The 23,275-nt window shown below is 39.5% G+C and overlaps 1 protein-coding gene across 5 annotated transcripts; it reads right to left on the bottom strand.

The window, feature by feature from the left end:
• Positions 1 to 2,160: 2,160 nt before the first annotated feature.
• LOC135196383 (mitochondrial ribonuclease P protein 1 homolog) lies at positions 2,161 to 22,821 on the bottom strand. 5 transcript variants are annotated; one of them, XM_064223177.1, is made up of 9 exons: positions 22,730 to 22,784; positions 22,069 to 22,220; positions 16,717 to 16,875; positions 14,896 to 15,592; positions 14,549 to 14,665; positions 14,020 to 14,240; positions 13,070 to 13,149; positions 12,018 to 12,153; positions 2,161 to 2,618 (listed from the first exon to the last, which is right to left on the bottom strand). In XM_064223177.1, exons 3-9 carry the CDS (start codon positions 16,854 to 16,856, stop codon positions 2,594 to 2,596), a joined length of 1,416 nt encoding a protein of 471 aa, XP_064079247.1. In that variant the 5' UTR covers positions 16,857 to 16,875; positions 22,069 to 22,220; positions 22,730 to 22,784; the 3' UTR covers positions 2,161 to 2,593. The 5 variants fall into 5 exon arrangements, with proteins under 5 accessions (XP_064079247.1, XP_064079246.1, XP_064079245.1 ...); XM_064223176.1 differs by lacking the exon at positions 22,069 to 22,220 and having other exon boundaries at positions 22,730 to 22,821; XM_064223175.1 differs by lacking the exon at positions 22,069 to 22,220 and having other exon boundaries at positions 22,709 to 22,808.
• Positions 22,822 to 23,275: the final 454 nt, after the last annotated feature.

The following is a 23,275-nucleotide window of genomic DNA, read 5'->3' as shown; positions in this document are numbered from 1 at the left end:
ATATATATGTGTGTGTGTGTGTGTGCATTCTATGAAGCACACTTTGAAGATCTTGTGATGTTTTACTGATTAAAACAGCACCATCTGGACTTTCCAAGTCTGTAAAGCTTCTACCATTAATCTACACCTTTTTCATCTACAACCACATCTTTTAATTATAAAATCTACAAGGACAAACAGCAAGTGACCAAATATTTCCTTGTATAACCCTACTAATTTCCAAAAATTAATTTCACAAAAATCCATCAACATTACCTTTGTATTTACTTCATTCATGGATAATGTTGATTAGCTTGAATTATTTAATGGACAAACCAATGATGAGACTACATAATATTTGTCTGTGAGTACTGTTAAATGCCTTTTCCTAACAACATAAATTACCAAAAGGGAATTCTTAAATTCAATACACTACTACGATATTTCTTGACACAAACATTTGATCTATGCAACTCTGCTTTTTCTAAAACTCACTTGTCCATCTCTCAAGTATTTTGTCAATTTCCTCCTCCAGACTATTGATTCATAGCCTGGTGCTTTCTTACTTTATAAGTTTCTTTATTACAGATTTCACTCCAAAAGCCTTTCACTCATTGGTACTTTCACTAAAATTAACAACTAACTGAACATAAAAACGAATAAACAACTCATTATTGGTTTAAATTTCTTATTCCAAATCAAATACAAAAATGATATATAATATATTGTGGTATTTAAAGTTTTTTGCCATGTTATGCTGGCCAAAGCTTCAGTGATGGCTGCCCTTTACTTTCCCTCCATTCCTTCTGGTCATTTCCTACTCAGCTGTGCAGTCTTAATCTTACTCTAATATACATCTCTTATTTAAGAATACTGTGAACAAGTCCTTAAGTCTGGTACCGTGACTCAGTGGCCACATTAAACTAATTTAGAATAATGTGGAATTTTTTACCAATATATTACAATGCACCTTTTTGATACCAGTTTTGTGAAGGTTTATAAAGGCAAAGGTAGCACTATATGTTTCTTCAAATCAAAGAGGACCACAACGGCTTAAGAATGCTTGACAAACTCTTCTGGATTTGTTTGGTAAGATTCATCCGGGTGTCATGGGTGCTACAATATTTGCTCAGTCTTACCTGTCAGATATAGACCATATTCTCCTTCAGCAAGCATATTCATTAAGTAAAAGCAACTGGTTTTGAACCTGTGGACTGAATAGCACCATTACCTGGTTTCTCAACAGAATCTTTAGATCTGGAAGGAGTGGCAAGAATGTAGACTTGTGTAATGGGTTTGTTGTTAAAAATTGCTATTATGAAATTCCACTCTAAAATCTTCACGTTCATTTGCAGATGACATATAATCATAGTAACACACCTGGCTGTTTGATTCTAACAGAATCTAAAGGGATAATTAATTGGCTATTTTGTTTCCCATCACTTCCAAATATGTTTTAAATACATAATTACTGTCAATGGGGGAGAAAGAAGACAATGCAGGTTGCCAATTAATTCACACATTCCCTTATTCATGACCCACTAAGACTGCAACCCTGTTTTGCCATTTATCAGATAAAAAGTGTCATTTTTCAGAGAAATTATAAGGCCTCTCCCCAGCATTCCCAGAAATATAAATGTAACATTTTCCACAATACTGAATTCTAATTACTACTACTCCCTACCTGCCTCTACAACACCAACCAACACAGTACAGGCAGTCCCCGGTTTATGGCGAGGGTTCCACTCCCGGCAGCGGGCTGTAACCCGAAAAATGTAAACTGGAGAACCATAACAATGTGAATAAATGGGGCAAATGCGGCAGACCCGTAAGCGTTGTAAATCAAGTTACAGTGTCGTAAAATCTGGTTAATGATGCCGTGAGCCAAGCACCATAATCTGAAACTGCCATAACCCAGAGATTGCCTGTAGTTGCTAAAATGATGGATGCCAGTTATACTATCTAACAAACTACTCTGGACAGAAAAATAGTACCAGCTTTATATAGACTGCAACCAAGGAGCATCAGCCAAGGAGCACCAATCCTCACAAGACTTTCTTATTACTACTCTGGATGGTCACAGACTAGACTAACATCATTTCGCTCTTGATGAACTGAAAAGAGCAAAGAAGATTCTTGCATGTCTTTCACTCCCTTAATAAGAAAAATAAAAAAAATCTATAAAGGAAATCACTTGCTTTAATTACACTTTGTACAACAATTTATCTGAAAATTTTTTTTAGTAATGCTTAACTATAATAACAACACTTTTTTCTGTAAAATGACAAAGAATGTTTGTTACGTCTTCAAATTGTTCCAATAAAGAGGTCACTTTACAGCTAACAGTAACTTCAAGATTTCTTTTAGTTGTTATGCATTTAATTTTGATTACTTTTACATAACTTTTATACACATTAATTGTTTATAAATACATGTACATATAAATATGGAATATGTTTTGAAACTAAGCTTTTCATTTTCTTACTCTATATTGAAAATCCTGACACAGGAGCTAGGTAAAATAAACATTTATGATCATCATATTCTTCAGTGAAAATCTTAAATTTCAACGTGACCCCTCCATGCTTCAATGATGCTTGCAATCTGTTACCTTCTAGTCCTCATAAAATCTCTTGACCCTGAAATATTAGAAAACTTAGTTATAGATCAAAAACTTTTCCAGCAAACAAAAGTTTATAATAGTTATATATTGGAAATATTAAAAAATTGGCGATAAATACCCAATTTCTTCTGAAACAAGGCTGGTTTTTTCATGCCAACTCATCCTGTATATACAGTCTACATTCATGATCTTTGAATATCCCATACATTATAGTTTTTGTCTAACAAATAGGAGGAAGACATGGTACTTCTAGGCATGGGTTGTCTTGATCCACAGGTGTGCAACAATCACCTGGTCTACCTTTTTAATGGTCTGGATGGACAGTGCATAAGATCAGCAGGGGTGGGATGAGAGAAATTTTTTTGAAAGATGAAAAATCTATTTTTTCATATAAAAAATAAATTATATTTGTTTTACCAAAAAACTAATCAATCACATATACCAATCAATCACATAACCTGAATTACATTCATATGACGCTGAATATGAACTGCAAAATAAGTACCTAACCCTAGGCTCTGGTGAGCTGGGGACTAGAACCAAATCTTTGAGATATAGTACTTGCTAATAACCCATTTACTCCAAAGCTCTCAAGATGATATATGAAAACTGCAGGATGGGAAATAAGATAATGATTATCATACGGTAACTATCAACCCTGCTGGTGATACTGGTCCTTAAAAAAAAAAATGCCTATCCATTAATTAATGATATCTTTTAGACAAAAATTTTAAAAAGTTGACTGGAGGTGAGTAAAAAAATTGGCAGAGGTTCACTGGCTTCTCCAAGTATCTGCATTTAAAATTGTACTGACATTAAGGTTAATGTAAAGATATGAAAAAGGCTACGTTATGTGACATGTTGCAGCAGGCCCTAAGGATAACTTCTTTGAACCAGTATGAGATTAACTGACTAGGAATCTACTTTATAGGATACTCCACAAGGAAAAAGTAAAACAGAATCTACCATAGATTCTCTGGTCCTCAACAGACGAAGGTAAACTGCTTTAACAAGGAAAAGAACAGCCTCCTTTTCTCTGCAAAGATTCAAAAGAAGGGATGGCAAAGGATGCTGCAGAACAGTCCTGACTGCCTGAATTTTGCATCACCTTCACGAAGCCAGCAGCAAAATACAATCCTATTGAATTCCAGTCATCTGTACTAGTGACAGCTGAATGGAACTGATTTGTCCTGAAGATGCAAAATCCAGAAGAATCATCTTCAATGGAGACAGGATATACTCTTAGCTACATACGGAAAATCTATTGTGATTTTATGTGGCTGAATACTTACAGGAAAACTGCAGGACACAGCCTGTAACAAGTGACTATTAAAACCTTTCATGAGATAAGTATGAAAAGTGTGAAGAGAAGAGAAGTGTCCGATTGGACAATGATATCCAGAAACTGACAGTTAATAAAAATAAAAAAATTAAAAAGGATGGAAAAGAGCCAGGTTCCTAAACTGTTGAAGTAAACTGACAAGAATTCTTGTAGTGTTATAACAGTTCAACACACACAAAAGAATGATACAACCAATACTAATAGACTTGAAGGCACATTGGCATGAAGTTATTTCTAGCTATTCTGCTTCTTCCTTCAAGACATCAGAAGATATATATGTTGAGGAATTTCACACTGAATATTACAGATAACCATGACTAATAACTATGACTGATGGGTCTTTCATGAAGCTTTTACTTCTGATTGGCTGAAGTACTTTAGTAGTTTAAACTAAATACAACTATATTTTTGTACATGAACTTCCCTGACAGATATATACTTAGCTATAGTCTCCGACGTTCCCGACAGAATTTCAAATCTCGCGGCACACGCGACAGGTAGGTCAGGTGGTCTACCTTACCCGCCGCTGGGTGGCGGATGTACGAACCACTCCCGTTTGCTTGTCAGATTTTTCTCTGTCGCGGAAACGATAACAACTGTTGTCGGTTCCTCTCGATAGTTTTTCGATTCTCGCTTGCCTGGAGTTAATTTGGACTTCTTTTGGTGACGTATTCGCTTTGTTTGGCTTGGCATACGCTGATTTTGGACCGGTTTGATTTTGATTTGCATTTTCTTTAACGATGTCTGACCTAGATTCAGTAGTTAAAACTTCGGTTTTGTTTAGGGTTTGCGTGAATGAAGGATGTAAGGTGAGGTTGCCGAAAGCTTCGGTAGACCCTCACACGGTTTGCATGAAATGCAGGGGGAATGAATGTTCTTTTGCTAACCCTTGTAGTGAATGTAAGGGATTGAATGAAGAAGAATATAAGGCTCTCTCTTCTTATGTTAGGAAGTTGAAACGTGATAGAGTGCGTAAGGCTTCCTCTAGAAGTTCTAGTAGATCTAGAATGAGTGAGTTGGATGTGGATCCTAATACTAACGTAGAATTAGAACCTTCTTCCCAAGTTGCAGCCCCTGCTCCCCGCACCGAAGCCGAAGATTCGCCTTCAGAGGCGGCAGCTCTGAGAGCCACGATTCTTTCTATGGATCAGAAGATTCGTCAGTTGGAAGGTAAGGAGAGTGTTAGTGATCAGTGCAGTGTCCCCAGTGTTGTGGAGGGTGCGTCTGACCGGCTCTTTAGTGCCTCTAGGCCTAGACCTCTTCCAGACTCCCAGTTCCAGTGGAGTAGGAAAGTCGAAAGCCGCAAGAGGGCTAGGGAGAACCCCCACCGGTCAGGCGTCCCTCGGCAGATCCTGAAGTACGCTCCCAGGCTGCCTCGGATCGCTACAAGAAGGAGCTCCTACGCCAATGCTTCTCCTCTTCGTCTTCTCCCTCTCCGAAGAGAGGTTGGAACTCCCCGGATGCGTCACGCCCGTTGAAGAGGGCTTGGAAGGCTCCCTGCAGTCCTTTGGCTTCTAGTCCGGAGGTTTTCCCGGAAGAATCGTCGGTGGAGGCGAAAAAACCCAAGAAATCCTGCGATCGTTCTTCTTCTCGCGTTCCTCGCTCGGCGCCTGCTTCCGAGGAAGAACAACAAGATTCTCCTACGAGAGTACTCGCGGGACTTCAAGCTCAGATCACGGCGCTAGCAGACTCTCTAGCAGTTAGATCACGTAGGAAGAAGGACGTTTCCCTTCCGATCAAGAGATCTAGGCGCCGCTCTTCAGAGGATCGTTCTCCTCTTTTTAGGCGTTCTCCTTCATATGGTGAGGTTTCGTATGAAGGTAGGGGCTCACGTGAGCGCCCTCGCTCGCCTGGCTCTCTTTCGACTTCAAGGCGCCAAACATCAGTAGGACACTCTATGGAGAAAGAAGTTTTTTCTCCAGATTGGATTCCCGCTTCCGGTAAGCGCACTGCACCTGCTCATCACGCTATTTCTTCAACTCCCTCGCGTGAGACTTCTCCTCAGCAGCCTCAAGATCCTAGAAGGCGCCCTTATACAAGTAGGCGTTCTTCTTCCAGATGTCACTCTCCTCGAGTGTCGGATCGTGACTTCTCTCCTGACAGGCGTCAAGAGTCTGGTAGGAGTCGTGTGCATGATAGACGGCCTGCTGTTAGCCGCTCCCCGCAAGGTAGGCGCCAAGAGCCTACTGCACATCGATCTCCTAGTAGGCGCTCGTCTCTTTTAAGGCGTCATACTCCTGATTATTCTCCTCGGGGCAGACAACAAGAGTCTTTCAAGCGCCCTTCTCCGTGTAGGCGCTCTCCCGCTTCTAGGCGCACTACTCCTGACCATTTGTCTCTTGGTAGGCACCAGGAATCTCGGAAGCGCCCTTCTCCAGGTAGGCGCTCGTTAGCTTTGAAGCGCCCTTCTCCTGAATGTTACCCTCTTGTTAGACGTCAAGAGTCTCGCAAGCAGCCTTCTCCTAGTAGGCGCATTTCGCCTTCCAGTCGAACTTCCATTGATCGTACTCAACTGGACAGGTATGGAGAGCCGCGCAAGCGCTCTGCTCCCGATAGGCGCTCTTCTCCTGGCAGCCGCTCGCCTCAGGATAGGCGCAAAGAGTCTAGTAGGCGCTCGCCTCCTCGTAAGCGCCCTGTGGATGTTTCCGAGGATTCTCGGAGTAGGAGCCCTACCTCTCCTTCGGCTGAGATTCCGTCTACCTCGAAGAGGGAGTCTCATCGTAGACAACCCAGATCTTCTCATCGTTCTCCAGTGGATGTGAACTCTTCTAAGAGAGGGCGTTCTCCAACCTCTCGCTCAACTCCTACTAGGATCCCTTCGTCACCTAAGGATCTTCCGCGCTCGCCTCGACAAGACGTCCTAGAAGGTTCGGATGAGGAACCGAACACTTCTGCTGCTGTGTCTTCTTACAAGAAGCTTACAGAGCTACTTTTGCAAGTTTTTGGGGATTCCCTTACTCCTACGGCTCCTCCTTCTCCTCACTCACTTTTTCAACGGCGAAGACAGCGAAGAGTTCTTCTTGTGTGAGGATGAAGCCAACTCTTTCAATGAAGAAGGCACTGAGGAGTTTTGGTTCCTGGATGGCTTCCAAAGAAGAAGCGGGGAAAACGATGTTCGCTTTTCCTCCTTCGAAGTTATCAGGATGCGCTGGTTTCTGGTACGAAACAGGAGAGTCCTTAGGATTGGGTCTACCGTCTTCGGCTGATTCGGATTTTTCGGCGCTGGTAGATTCGACAAGGAGAACTGCCCTTAACTCTGCTAAGACGACTTGGGCAATGAATGAATTGGATCACATGCTAAAAGGCATGTTTAGAGTGCTAGAAGTATTTAACTTCCTTGATTGGTCGTTGGGGGTCCTAGCCAAGAAAATTGAAGTGCCAGAGTCATTTTCGCCAGAAGATCTCTTGTGTGTTTTGTCTTGTATGGACAAGTCGGTAAGAGACGGAGCGAGTGAAATCGCCTCCCTGTATGGGGCCAGGATCGTGAAGAAGAGGTCTGTTTATTGTTCCTTCTTAACGAAGTCTGTCTCCCATGCCCAGAGGTCTTCTTTGCTGTTTGCTCCTCTGTCTGCTCAGTTGTTCCCTAAACATCTAGTGCAGGACATTTCGAGATCACTTTCGGCTAAAGCCACCCAGGACCTTTTGGCACAGTCGGCAAGAAAACCTCGCCCTTCCTTCCCTACCAAGGCTAAGAAGGAAAAGGCAAGTGTTCGAGAACCCTTTCGAGGGGCGTCTTCATCAAGAACCTCTACATTTAGAGGTCGTAGACCTTCAAGAAGGGGTAAGACTTTCGCCAAGTCTGTTAAAGCCCCCAAATAACTTGCAAGTCCTTCAAACAACGGTGGGCGCCAGACTCTTAGAGTTTGCAGAAGTCTGGGCCCAAAAAGGGGCGGATCCTTGGACCCTTTCTATTTTGAGGAGAGGTTACCTCATCCCTTTCGTCGAAAGACCTCCCTTGACGACTATCCCAAGGGAACTGACGGCCAGGTACAGAGACCCCATCATGAATCAAGCTCTCCATCTAGCAGTAGATCAGATGCTGGAGAAGGGGGCTATCGAACTAGTGACAGACCATCATTCATCGGGCTTCTACAACCGCCTTTTCCTAGTTCCGAAGTCCTCAGGGGGATGGAGACCGGTGTTGGACGTAAGCGCCCTGAACTTCTTCGTAGAAAAGAAGAAGTTCACGATGGAAACGCCTTCATCAGTGCTGGCAGCACTTCGTCCAGGGGACTGGATGGTTTCCTTGGATTTACAGGACGCTTACTTCCATGTCCCGATCCATCCTTCCTCGAGGAAGTTTCTCAGATTCATGATGGGGGGGAAAATTTTTCAGTTCAGGGCTCTGTGTTTCGGCCTCTCGACGGCCCCTCAAGTGTTCACGGGGATTTTGAGGAATGTAGCTCAATGGCTTCATTTGAAAGGGGTGAGGATATCCATGTACCTCGACGATTGGCTAATAAGGGCCAATTCAGAAGATCGTTGTTTGAAGGACTTACAAGTAACTCTAGAACTGACGAAGGCGTTGGGACTTTTCGTCAATTTCAAGAAGTCGTCACTAATTCCCGAGCAAGAGTGTGTGTATCTCGGGATACAGATGAACTCTCTGAGTTTTCGGGCTTTTCCCTCTCAGGAAAGGATAGCCCGAGGATTCGAGAGAGTAACAACCTTCTTAGGGAAAGAAGTATGCACAGTGAGGGAGTGGATGAGTCTGCTGGGGACGCTCTCCTCGCTGGAGCAATTCGTTTCCCTAGGAAGGTTGCACCTGAGACCGCTCCAATTCTTTCTTCATCTGAATTGGAGTCGTCGTTCTCAGGATTTGACATTCTCCCTGTCGTTATCCCAGGACGTCAATAAACATCTCTTATGGTGGACAGATCCCAACCTCTTTGCGAAGGGACTGTCTCTTCAATCCCAGACCCCCAACCTGGTGTTGTTCTCCGATGCGTCGGACACGGGGTGGGGGGCAACTCTGGGAACCAGCGAAGTGTCAGGTACCTGGGTGGGGGACCAGGTAGCCTGGCACATCAACAGAAAGGAGTTGATGGCTGTGTGGTTGGCTCTGAAGGCTTTCGAGCTCAAAGTCAGAAGATCGGTAGTGCAGGTCAACGCGGACAACACTACAGCTCTGGCATATATCAGGAAACAGGGGGGGACGCATTCCTTCTCCCTGTACGAGACAGCAAGAGACCTTCTTCTGTGGGCAGAAGAAAGAGGAATCAAGCTTCTCACCAGGTTCGTGCAGGGAGAAAGGAATGTAAGAGCAGATCTCCTCAGCAGGAAAGATCAGGTCCTTCCCACAGAGTGGACCCTTCATCTGGATGTATGCCAGAGCCTGTGGAAGTTATGGGGCAGGCCACACATAGACCTCTTTGCCACGTCAAAGAACAAGAGGCTGGATCCTTACTGCTCTCCGATATCGGATCCAGAGGCATTACAATAGATGCTCTTCTGCTAGACTGGAGCGGACTCGACGTCTACGCGTTTCCCCCCTTCAAGATCCTGGGGCTAACCATCAAGAAGTTCGTAGAGTCCGATTCAACGAGAATGACCTTAATCACTCCCTTTTGGCCGGCCCAAGAATGGTTCACAGAGGTAAAAAAATAAAAAAAAAAAAAAAAAAAAAAAAAAAAAAAAAAACTGGAATGGTTGGTGGACCTTCCAAGATCGCTCCCGCTAAGGAGCGATCTACTCAGACAACCCCACTTCGACAGGTACCACAAAAATCTCCTCGCTCTCAGTCTGACTGGCTTCAGACTGTCCAAAGTTTGGTCAGAGCGAAAGGCTTTTCAGCAACAGCTGCTAAAGCAATCGCAAGAGCGAGGAGACCTTCCACCTTGCGTGTATACCAGTCAAAGTGGGATGTCTTCAGACGTTGGTGCAAGAGGAAGAACATTTCCTCTTCCAGTACCTCTGTGACCCAAATTGCAGATTTCCTTATTTTCCTCAAAGAAGAATGTCATCTGGTTGTGTCAACTATTAAGGGATACCGCAGTATGTTGGCGGCGGTATTTCGGCATAGAGGCTTAAATATATCCGATGATAAGGATCTGCATGATCTTATTAGATCATTTGAAACCATTAAGCGTCCTCATGTAGTACCGAACTGGAATCTAGACGTAGTTCTACAATTCCTTGGATCGTCTAGATTCGAACCTCCTGGCTTAGCCTCTTTCAAGGATCTGACGAAGAAGGCTATCTTCCTTTTGGCCCTAGCTACAGCTAAGAGAGTGAGTGAGCTCCAAGCTATTGAGGGCAATGTAGGGTTTAAGGAAGATTCTATGGTGTGTTCGTTTCTTCCAAGTTTCCTTGCAAAGAATGAAAACCCATCACGCCCTTGGCCCAGGAGCTTTGAAGTTCGTAGTTTATCTTTTCTAGTAGGGGAAGAGCCTGAAAGAACTCTTTGCCCTATGAGAATTATGAAGTATTTCCTTAAGAGGAAGGAACAACTTAAGGCTTATCAAGATGTGCTTTGGTGCTCCGTAAAGGACCCCACTCGGCCCATGTCGAAGAATGCTCTTTCCTTTTTTCTGAGAAGCCTTATTACAGAGGCACATGTTGCCTGTAAGGAAGAACATTTTAGACTACTGAAAGTGAAAGCTCACGAGGTGAGAGCCATCGCAACTTCGCTTGCATTCAGAAAAAATATGTCTGTGCGGAACTTGATGGAGGCGACTTTTTGGAGATGCCAATCGGTTTTCGCAAACCACTACCTACGTGATGTAAAAATCACATATGATAAATGCTTCGCCTTGGGTCCTTTCGTATCGGCGGATTCGGTGCTGGGGCAGGGAGCTGAAACTTATCCTGTGTAAATTTTTTATATGTTACCCTACATTTTATTGGTGTTTTTTGGTTGTCTGAAAGAGGTTGCAGGAGGCACCTCTTTTTGTCGTAATATTAACCCTTTGTATTTTGGTTAGGTGGTCTGGTGGGTTTTGGCTCCTTGCAGAGGTAGTGGTAAGGATCTGTTAGGTAAGCGGACAAGGTCCCTCTAACAGGATCCGACTTGGATTCTACCACAATAGGGGATCACATATCCCAGTGGTAGATCCGAGAGTCTTTCAGCATCAGGTCACGTCCTAGCTGTAGCTCTCCAGGCAATGCAGACTCAGAGACAGTATCTATGAAGTCTTCATCCTGAAAAGGTGAGAACCAAGGTTTTTATATCCTACAACATTAGTTGTTTCCCGTCTTACCTGTATTATTTAGCTGTCTCTTACCCTCCACCAAGGGTGCCAATCAGCTAAGTATATATCTGTCAGGGAAGTTCATGTACAAAAATGATATTGTTAAACTACAATAAAGTTTTGTACATACTTACCTGGCAGATATATACGATTAATGGCCCACCCAGCCTCCCCTCAGGAGACAGGTGGAAGAGAAAAATCTGACAAGCAAACGGGAGTGGTTCGTACATCCGCCACCCAGCGGCGGGTAAGGTAGACCACCTGACCTACCTGTCGCGTGTGCCGCGAGATTTGAAATTCTGTCGGGAACGTCGGAGACTATAGCTAAGTATATATCTGCCAGGTAAGTATGTACAAAACTTTATTGTAATTTAACAATATCATTTTACAAATATTGTATTATACTGCCATCATGAATTAATTAAGTATTGGGGTTTTTCTGGTGTTACAACCTACCATGATGAACCCCTAAATGTGTCATCCCAGTATGTATACTATCTTGCATAATCAATGACTGGGCACCCCCATTATGGAAAACGTAAGAACACATGGATATGCAAACGCTTCAGCAATGATTCAGCTTTAGTATACTAATCCCAATTACCTTCAGTAATATGTACCAAATATTTAATGCCAGCTCTCAATAAAGACAGGTTATAGGGAGACTCATTTCTCACTATAATGTGAAAGTTTTATCAAATTTTTCCATCACTTTTCTTAGATCATCTCTTATTTCTCTGTTCTGCTTTGGAACTTACAATGTTCTAAGTCATTATTTTGTGTAAACCTACCTCCTTGAGTATAATGAACAGTGGCACAGTATACTACAACATTGTTCTAGTCACATGAAATGAGCAATTACATATACATAACGATTACTCACTGATAATTTGATCTTGGAATATATCTTGGCTTCTTTCTTAGCTGCTTTCTAATATAATCTTTAAGTTCCTCTTGACTGTCTTCATATTTCTTCAGTTTTCTCTTTGGTATATGTCTCAATGCATACTTCCAGTCACCTGCAATACATAATCCATTAGATGTAAATAAAGCATAGTATTTCTAAAATATAGCATATTAATTTAAAACTCAAAAGGACCAATTACTTCTAAGAATTACAGAAGTAACAAAACCTGAACATTTTAGGGTTTAGCTTTGGCACTGCATCAAAAAATAATTTGTTAACAATGAACCTACAAATAAACTGTATGAAATTATACAATAAAAAGGGCAACAGCTAGAAAATCAATTACAGATGAGCTGACCACAAAATAAAATATAAAAACACGACAAGAAGAAATAGGACAAAAGTGTGGGAAAAGGAGTAATAAACAATACAACAAAAGGAAAAAGGTGATTTACTAGTGTGACAAGTAGAGGAATAAGACTTCTATAGCATGGTATAAAAGTACAGTATTGACTGGAATAAGACTTCTATAGCATGGTATAAAAGTACGGTATTGACTGTAAAGGCAGTTAGTCTTCATGCCAAAGAAATAACAACATAAGTAAGCTTTATGTTAAGGTAGCTTAACTACATGATTAACACGTAAAAAAAAGAGGTTACACTACACATTTATGGATCTCGCACAGCAAGAAAACAAACAAAATATACATTGCAAAAGCAGAGATTGCTGAAATGACTCATTACACTAGTGATGTTTCTATATTGCCACACAAGTTCCTGAGCAGACAATGACAGACATATGAAAATATTCATGGTGTTCATCACAGGTAAGTACTGAATTGAATTATTTTTTGCTGATCACAGTTTACTGTCAACTATTCTCAGTAAACAACACATTTTATTAAGAAATGTAGCATAATTAAAATAAAAGGTTCGTAAATGTATGACCAAGTTATTTTACTTAATAGTACCAGGATAAAAATATTCACTACAATGAAAGAAACTTAATTCTGACATGCATTTCTCACCTGTATGCTTTAAATCAAGCATTATGTTCACGGTCTGATTGACTGTTAGACTTTTACCACCAACACCCCACTCAAGATACCTGCAATATAAGAAACATTTCTCTGTAAAACCTTGAGTAAAAAAAAAGGATAAAAAGAGCATGAAAACATTACAATAACTATACTACAGTATCACAAATACAGACAATCATTCACCCAATCATTGCACGACAAGCAACTCCTTGCAAACTAAACTTAGTCTAACTGACCAGTGTTTATTGATATAACAATCAAGCCTAAGAATCTTGGCCTTCACATAATACTGCCCACCTAAGTCCTGTCTTGGGTCGACTTTGGCAACTACCTCTACAACCATAAACATGTTTGGAACTCAATGAAGGAAGAAACTCATATGAGCAAATATCCCACTAGAATTACCTTATGCAGCAAATACATTCATAGTCGGCAGTGCAACTCTACTGTTGCTGTCCCCAGTTTCCAATAACTCGGAAAACCAGGGATATAAAAACACTTAATTGTACTACAATATTGGTCATTCAATGGTCAAAATTCAAATCAACAGAGAATGCGGGAAGCTGTCTAATCCAATAGCCATTCATTTTACATGTAAATATCTGACTGTTCTATATATTGCACATTTCTTTGTAAACAATCACAATTCTTCTCTGCATCTCAGTTTTTAGCTGCACTAATTAATCACATATGTATTGTACAAATCTGTCCTTTGTATCCCTCTCCACTACTAAAGATTACAGGATAAAGTGCATAGCAAATATATATGAAACACTGTCTTTAGGTTTTTTACATTTTTTTACAGTTATTCTAGTCAAGGATGATAGAATTTTACATAGGTATATCTTTTTCTCACTGCAATTGTAACTTTGAGCAATGTGAGCTTTTTGGTTTCCAATATACACCCCATTAATTAACAAACTGCATCATTACATTACCTTTCTAGTGGAAATTTCTGCATTCGAATTCCTTCTTTCCTCGCCTTGGCCATGCTAAGAGGTTCAGAATCAGCAAGGTCTACAATTCCCCCTATGATATACACAGCATCATGGTCATACTCTGTTAATTCTTCCTTACAGTGAGGACTGAGGTAAACAAGTTTTTCTTTGGGAAAGCAATCGAGATAGCTTTCTGGAGTGACAGTCAGGGGGAAATCAAGCTGTTGAATAAAAGCAGAACACGATGTCAGGATCAAGAGTAAAGTAACCTAAAATTCACTGTTTAGAATCAATCTAAAATTTCTGTACTTCGTATCACAAAAATTAAATTCTTTACACAAGCCCAATACGTACTTTACAACAAACTAATTAAACATATTACATACTGGCAAGCAACCTTTCCATGGGACTGGTAAAGAATAATACAAAGTAGTTTAGTGAAATGAAATGTAACATTTAAGTCTTTCTCAACTTCTACAAACAATGCAATCACAAACAACCCACTGACTTGACAGAGAAATGTACTTACATCGTACATCGTTGGAATGAAACGATGTAGCCTCTTCACAGTATCAGCATTTCTTTCAGCATTGCAAAAATGTAGATAAAATGGATCAGCATGAGTTCGGTTGAAGGCAAATGCACCCTGGAAAATTTTCATTGTTACAAAGACAAAAACATTTTCAGTATGACATACACATCTGAAACTACCAAGAAACAAAGTTTGTAAATTTCTTTGTCATAGCATACCTGTTACAACCTACTGCTGATAATCTTAATACGTATTACAAATTTGTATTATAGTAATATAAATCTGTTAAGATAATAATCCAATATATCATGCACATGAAACTGAACTGAGTTTTAGATACTAACCACAAGCTGATTTGCACAGTTCTGTCGTTCCTTTGTAGTCATGTGGTCATCAAAACCTAGATCAATAACAAGTGGCTGACCGTACATCAGGGCTGACATAACTCTGCCATTGTGATAGTGATTCATTGAGGCATCGTGAATACGGAGAAACATAGTATTACACCACAACCCATACTGTATATGTCCATCTTCTGATATATAACGATTGCTTGATCTATGTGTAGATTCTCTTTCTTTTTCTCTTTCTAATTTTTTCAGTTCCTTCTTCTGCTTCTCATTTTCTCTTTTCTTTTGGTTCAAAAATAAAAACCTCAAATATTTTTGTCGAGACGATCGAGATGGTTTGTCAAGAAGCTCTTCCCACTGTGCTGGAGTGAGTGTGTGTGGGACTTGGCCTGCATCTTGGCGTAAAAGTTCCACTTCTAATTCTATCAAGGCTCTTCGATCAAATGATTCATCTTCAGCTTCATTTGTGTATTCAACATCACACACAGGTTTGGAAGCACTCATGTGAGCTTCACTGACTGACATTTCATTGCCATTTGTAATGTCTGCTGAAGGTATTCTTATTGGTTCACAATCAATCTGTTTTGCTTTTGTACAATAGCACTGTACATGCAAACCTTGGTGTAGTAAAGGTAACTGTTTAATTGAGTGAATATAATTCTTGCGAAAAGAAGAATGTCTATGTGATCTCCTGAAAGGCACATAAAAATCGAATCAGTTTATTGTACATGAAAGTCATACAGCTGCTTAAACTTAAAAGTGAAAAGTAATCTGCAACTGAATTATGAATTTGGAATAAAATAAGCAGCACCTCTGATATACATCAGTAAAACACAACAAATTGGAAATAACATTGTATTTTTTCTACCATACAAATACCCACACCTTTATTTTATAGAAGATTCCCATTGCGCTTCGCTCGACTCTGCGGAATGTAGACTCGTTCTACCAGAATTCAATAGCTACCAGTTTGCCCTAACCTGCCCTGGCCTAAGCCTACCACGCAAGGTTAATTGCCTTCCAGCAAAGCACATGATAAGGTGCAGCAGACACTTCTACATCTCATAGTCTCTCATTAACTTTATGCATTTTTCATGGGGTTTGTTCTTTCCCCCTAACATATATACGTACTACTGAGCACATATTTGTCTGTCTTGATAAAGCCTCCTGAAGAGAATGCACAATTTATCTACAGAGCAAATCTAAGAAAACAGAAGTAATGAGGAAAGAGTCTATACAGAGAAATGAAATAGCAATACAGTAGTTGGAGAAAGATGAATGAGACCAAGTCCTTCAGATATTTAGAAACAATGAAGTCCAATACAGATAACATGCTATGTATGGGAATCATCTGTCATTATACAAATTTATAATCACTGTTGAATCAGTTATGAGTTTCACAGACAGGAACATGCCACTGCTCTACATATACACTACTCGTGTCCTATGGCTTCATAATGATTATGAAGAATAAGAGATGTGGAAGCTTTGTCCCCCCCTGAGAAGTATCTCTGACTTCCTAAAGTGATATGATTTTCTTGATTTCAAATAGTAATTAGTATTTATCCTGTTGCCAATTGCACATCAAAGTATAAGACTTTGCAAGGCAATGGTTTATATCTATAAACAAGGATCTTGCATTCAAAGTTACAAAACAGATATGGCATCGTACTAACTTTACAGACTGAAAACACATTACAATATGATACAGTACTTACATGTACATGCATACCTCTTTACACAGAGCATTTATCAATTACATAATACTGAACTCTTAATTTACTAAAAAAAAAAAAAGTTAATGCTTAAACTTACCATATACAGGAATATTGTAAAGAAGCTGAAGAGTATAATCGTGCTGCACATGATGGTATACGATACGAATAAGGGCTGCTGCACACCACTGTAAGAACTGCCCTCCCTATTGCTCTGTGGTGATTTGTCAAGACCATCATTCTGATAAATTTGTTTCACCTGGGAAAAAAATATGGTATACATATACAGAATCCTTAAGACTGTTGAGACTTAACCTTGCATGCAAAAAATAAAATAAGCCTCCCATGATAATGAGCATTATAAAGGAAAATCCAAGCTTAAAATAGCAAAGTACCCTAGCTACCTGTCTGGGAGCTTGTACCCTACAAAACTGGTTAATTTGTTTAAAAAAAGAACCTCAAAGGTGCATCAAACATTAAATTTAAGTAACTTGTATTTGTCCAAGTTATAAAACTAGAGCATTTTATGTATGAGTATTCCTCAGAGTGAGCTATTGACAGTTGTTGGCGCCTGGTAACAAGGTTGTTAATTGGTGTTATGTTGGTGAGCGGAGGGGTAATGCTTACTCACCTGGCTCACTCACTTTTTCTTTGGCCTCTACCCTGTGCAGACATCTTGCTGTGTTCTACACTGCCTTTGCAAACTGAAGCTATGCTAGGTATTTCTTTGGTTTTTTAATTGGCTGCTTTTGTGAATACACTTGGGCCCTACCAGTATAGCTATTGTTCAAAATGAGAGGTAGTATATATTTTGAATGATGCACATGTACCTTGCAAAATATTATGTGGATGATGTAAATTCCATTTTGCAAGAAGTGTTCTAGTCTCCGCATAGAAGCATTATTAGAAAAAATGCAATAAAGCATTCCCCTTTGTGTTTGCAAGCTCAAAAATATAAACTGTGCATAGAATAACTCAGATAGACAGCTGAAGAAATGTAAAACTACTTCAAGATGAAACATCTCCTGCCTTTGGTAATGCCAATTTGAGCATTAAAACTAATTTATTTATCTTGAATTGTGAACTAGCCTATAAGTCCTATCACAGCCTAACATACCCTAAGGTAAAATGTATTACATAAGCTGTCCTAAATTTCCAAGACTCCAACAAAAGAATTTCAACACTCAGACATGCCAGCATTGCTGTTAATAAATCTTGAAATGTCCATGCAGCTCTTGTCTAATTTTATCTGGTAATGGTTAAGAAATCACCAGTGTGCGACATTTGCCCCCAGGGTAAGCAGTCTAATAAAGTAACCTATGATTAGACTATGAATTTGTCACTTTGGCACACCAGCCTATTGTAGGTTCATTCTGTTGCCATTTTGGGTAACTGCACTCCTTCCTGTAACAGGTTTAGCACAAATGTACATGTCTCAAATTGAATGAATTTTTATACAGTTATATTCCTTTGAGGTTTAAGTACAAGGTTAGGCTAACTCTGTTCATTCATATGCGACAATTGTTTACGTCACAAATGCATATGAGCAATATTAGCCTAGGGTCACATCAACCTCTGGTCGACAATATTCATTCTGATGTTACAGGTTATTCAATCAATTTTTTGTCATTTGTGCCTCTTATTAGTTATGTTAGGCATAAATCCTGAATCTGAAATAAGGTTTAACTGAGAGCCTAGGCTAACCTAGGCTATAATAATCTGACATGAATTTCAATGGTCATTTCTATGACAAATTACAACCTATGTCTACTTCAACTTCACCAAATTTTAACAATGAAACGGGTCAGGCAGAATTCAGAGTAGTAAGGGGTCACATTTTACTTGAAGGGGTCCAGGAGGGGAGAAGCCCCCTGGCCAGGTTAGGACACACTGGCCAAGGTTAGGTTAAGTTAAGGAATGTCTGGTTACGTCATATTCCCTCTGAAACGCCTACTTAGGCCTACACTACCCCTGACCTGTTGCTTTTACTGAAAAGAAACACTAGCCTAGTGGGAGCCCAGCACTTTAGGGTCAGGTTAGGTTAGCCTAGGCCTACTAGATAAAGCCTATACTCTGTTTTTTTCCATCTGTCCATCCGCCTGTGGTGTTTGCGCATGGTAACACTGCGTCCCGGGCTTTACATCACATCCTATTTCGAATATTAACGGTGTAATTTGCATACAGTAAATTATCAAAACACTTTTCAGTTGCAAATGTACACCCAGATATCCTTTTATTTACCTAAAAATTATATATAGTGTAACTATTTAATGCCCGGGACGCAGTGTTACCATGCGCGACCACCACAGGCGGAGGACAGATGGAAAAAAAAAAAGTATAGAGGGTCAGGGTAGGGCTCTGCAAAAGCACCCTATGCCTATCACTGGTTACAATAGGCCTACCTAGCGCCTATCGTAACTAGTAGTGACCGTCGTGTTTAGGCTTAGTTCCTGTCCCTTGGTAGGCTACAAAAGACGGCGAATACTATCATCAAAGTAAACAAAAGACCTTAAAATGAAAATAAAAATGGTTCAAAAAGAAAAAAAGGCGGTAAATATACAGGCCTACAAGCTAGGGTATGCCTATCAGTATGGTCGGCGACAGATAGAACCAGGTCGCTAAAGTACGGCTGGTAGGTATAGTCTTGAGTTTTGCATTTTTTTAAATTTTGGTTTAGGGTAAAACATCATGGACGACCAACCCTCATCGCGCTGGACGGGTCTTATTCACTCTATATTTAATTGGTGAAACAAGAATATAATTACAACTCTAAGCATACCATTCAAAAGATTGAAGTTTTGTCAACATGATGTGATATATGAAAGCCCCATACGAACTACTAAAATAAGCATGTGACGCTCTTCGTAAAATATGTTTTCAAGGCAGTTTTGTAATCCAATATGGCGGCTACCGTGTGGATGGAAGGGTCTGGTCACAGATGGACAGATGGACACCATCTTTCCCAGCACTCATTTGAATAATGTTAGCATATATATGTAACGTTTATTGTTCTTACTCAAGACTGCAGTTGTAATCAGCACAATAAAACAACATTTTGTTGCCTATATTACTGAAAGTATGAAACTTGTTATTCCCGGGGTCATGGTTTGAACTGAATTAATTTTTACCTTGTAATCAGTGGTTTTTATCCTTACTGCCATCACAACTGAAACTCCACAGTGCTTATTTGATTGTTATTATACACATTTTGGTCTCAATTCACTCCACATTTAAACAAGTTGCTGTTCCTGGTTCTTAAGCGCGCGCGCCACAAACACAGTTACGAACAGCAGACGACGACACTGCAAAGTTTTATTCCCTAAATTGTTTACTGTAATCGTTATTTAGTTCAACTTTACTTTGTTATTTAACAATGTTATTTTAATTTATGTCTATTATCCCTTTTTTGCAACCAAATTAGCCCGAAAAATCACAGATATTTCTAAAGTAGATACAATCCAATGTTTCTAACCTTGTCGTACATCTGGCTGCCGAAAACCATAGAGGAACAGACTACGGATAAGTGGATTATAATTTTTTTTTTTTTGCACTTTTCATTGATTCAAGTCTATATTAGTATTTTAATTTTCTTTAATAACTGTATGCCAGAAATAAATGTAACCTTTAATGTTTGCATGCTAAGAATGGCAAAATCGTCATTGCCACATTAGTGGAGCTTCACACATACGCCGATGTATTATTATAAACTGTTTCCATGAATTCTAGTTGTCATAGTAATGCAATAATGATAAAATTGCTTTAATATTTATGTATATATACTTTCAATACATAGGCTGATTTCACCAATTTCCACGTTTTGTGTAAGTCTTATACCCAGTTTGGAGGGTGAACACATACCAATTGGCAACAGAGAGAGAGAGAGAGAGAGAGAGAGAGAGAGAAATGAAGGCGAAGGAAGGATGGACAGGGGCAGTGGCGGCTCGTGGATCATTCATGGGGGTGCTGTTACTTAATATCTTTCTTAGATTCCTTCATATTAACTGCATAAATGCACGCATTATATATATATATATATATATATATATATATATATATATATATAATATATATATATATATATATATATATATAAAATAGCGTAGTCCGAATAGGACCGAAAGTACTTGGCTATCTCGCTTTCTTCATTTTTTCCTTTGTGGCAAACAACCTTTATTTATATATAGTATATATATTTAATACAATGTGTGTGTTTATTGCAGTTAATATGAATGGAATCTTAAACTAAGAAATTAAGTAACAGCACCCCGGAATGATAGCCACGAGCCGCCACTGGACAGGGGTGGCGGTGTAGGGGGGGGAGGGTGGGTGGAGCTTTTTACGCGTGTTCGTATCCATTTCTGGATAATGGAATTTTTGTTTCTTGGTACAAGGATAAGTGTCGTTATTCTTTACGATTAGTGATTCACGATACCCTTATAAATTACTGCACTGGGTGTAATGCACTATAGCAAAATCTCGTTCTGATACAAGTGTTCGTTACAGAAATAGGTATTGCCCAAAAACGTGCTTGCACTGTTGCTGAAACCCATAGTAGGTACGCTGCTTACTTGTCAATCAAGTTTTTTGTAATCAAGTATTTTTTACAAGCTAGCTATTGAATAAATTTGTATTTTTCTCAATCAAAACATATGCCCCTCAATGCTAACTTTCCTCTTTTAACAACTTTCTGGTCATTGCAAATTCAGCCCCATGATTTCTTATGGTGCGAAAACAGACAGAGGCCCAGGGACCGAAAACGATTGCGTCACACTACGGCGATAATCCGGCAGAACATCTTCATATATCCAAAAAGTAAATAATAAAGATATATATGCGCAATACGATTATAACAATTACATGAATAGCTGATAACAATCTGCATGAATAACTGGTAAACTGTTCTGTGAGAAAGTTGAGTATAGCAATTATTTACAATAGGTACGAAAGTCAAGATGTCGTGACGTCATAATACAGGACTTAAAAGAACGTTCTAATTCCAAAAAATAATTACTTAAATTTGAGTCAGAATCGAGTTACTTTTTCAATAACGAATATTTTCGAATTAATCATCATAAATATGTAAAATATTGATGTTTTACTATTTATTTAAAAAATTATTTAAGTGCACGCTTTGTCATCTTCTTCTACCAAAACAGTTGTTTACTTAAAAACGTCCTGGTAAGGGACCGTGTTCCGATTGTTGTGATGAAAGTGCCCCAGCGTCTGCGGGTACAAGTGGTGTGCGGATTTATCACAGGAAATGGTTAGTTTATTGACACAAGCGACTCCGTAAACATCGAGATGGACTCAATCTTCTAAATACCTCGAGTTGTAAGTAAAAATGTTGAACGCGTTTTGGTGAGATTTGCACTACGTTTGAGACCAATTTCAGTACCCTCTGTTTAAATCTTAAAATTTGGCCTTAATTTCTAACTTTGGAAAAAATACTTACTTCGAAAGGAGAGTAGAGGTCTTTAGCTCCGTTTCTCACCAACAACAAGTCGCGACTGATGCCCATCTCCGGCGTCAGGACGCGTTAGCCTATAATGTACTTTTTCGGAGGGTGGCATGCACTGATCGTCGTTGGCCATGCGGTGTTTTACCCTATCATCAAAGTAAACAAAAGACCTTGACATGAAAATAAAAATGGTTCAAAACGAAAAAAAGGCCGTAAATATACAGGCCTACAAGCTAGGGTATGCCTATCAGTATCGTCGGCGACAGATACCTAGGACCAGGTCGCTAAAGTACGGCTGGTAGGTATAGTTTTGAGTTTTGCATTTTTTAAAATTTTGGTCTAGTATTTCAACCCAACATTAAGCCAAAAATGCCCGTTTATTACTATAATTAAATATAAATGTTGCAATGTAACACGTTACTTAGGTATACTATCAAAGTACCTGTGGTATAGGTAGCTACTAACTAGGCTACCTAACCTAGCTAGGCCCTACTAAAGCCAACAACATCGCATCGATTAGCTAGGCCTACTGCCATACTAGTAAGTGACATAATGATATTTCAACAGTTATACAGGAGTTATAGGCTATTACAAAGCATTAAAATAATTTCAAATTAATACAACGATTAATTACCAAAAATACATTAACCAATACCTCTTGACACACGTTAGTTACTTCAATAATACGGTAGGTTGGTGCTGCTTACGGTAGCGCTAGTAGTACTAAGGGAGATTTCCCTATGTAACGGCTCTCTTTTTCGTTGTAATTTGCCCGTCGTTGTACGTGTTTGAAATTAATTACCTATTTTTCTGTGTGTTTTAATGGCTTAATTTTAATTTCCAGTTGATTCTCTTCAAATAACTGTAAGAATTAATGTTATATCAAATTAATTCGTCCTTATCCACTTGGTATGACTGCTTCATGAAACAGGATTTACTCCTAGATCTATCTAGGTTATAGTATATATTTTCTGTCTTCCATTACTTTCTTTGTGGTTTTTAGTTCCTACATTTCAATTTCTTTATTTATTCCCCTGGAGGTTATTGCACTGAAATATTTGCTCGGTCGCGTCTTCTTCTTTCTCACAAAAATCAAGACTCGCGTCTTCATCTTTCCTTTCAAACATAGTACTTCAGTTTCAATATGTTAAGTCTGGCATCAATATTGTTACTGTCTCTGTCGTACCTAATCCCTTAATAT

The sequence above is a fragment of the Macrobrachium nipponense genome, chromosome 17 (genome assembly GCF_015104395.2).
Source record: "Macrobrachium nipponense isolate FS-2020 chromosome 17, ASM1510439v2, whole genome shotgun sequence".
Lineage (NCBI taxonomy): Eukaryota > Metazoa > Arthropoda > Malacostraca > Decapoda > Palaemonidae > Macrobrachium > Macrobrachium nipponense.
Note: the sequence above shows the minus strand (reverse complement) of the source record. Positions and strands in the feature narration are given on the sequence as shown.

What these genes read in the sequence shown, in the direction of transcription:
- LOC135196383 (XM_064223176.1), bottom strand. Translation starts at nt 16,856, where the DNA reads ATGATGGTCTTGACAAATCACCACAGAGCAATAGGGAGGGCAGTTCTT. An exon ending in TTACAATATTCCTGTATATG is followed by an intron (nt 15,593 to 16,716) that starts GTAAGTTTAAGC and finishes TGTGCCTTTCAG; the next exon opens with GAGATCACATAGACATTCTT. An exon ending in ATTCCAAGATCAAATTATCA is followed by an intron (nt 2,619 to 12,017) that starts GTGAGTAATCGT and finishes CTAATATTTCAG; the next exon opens with GGTCAAGAGATTTTATGAGG.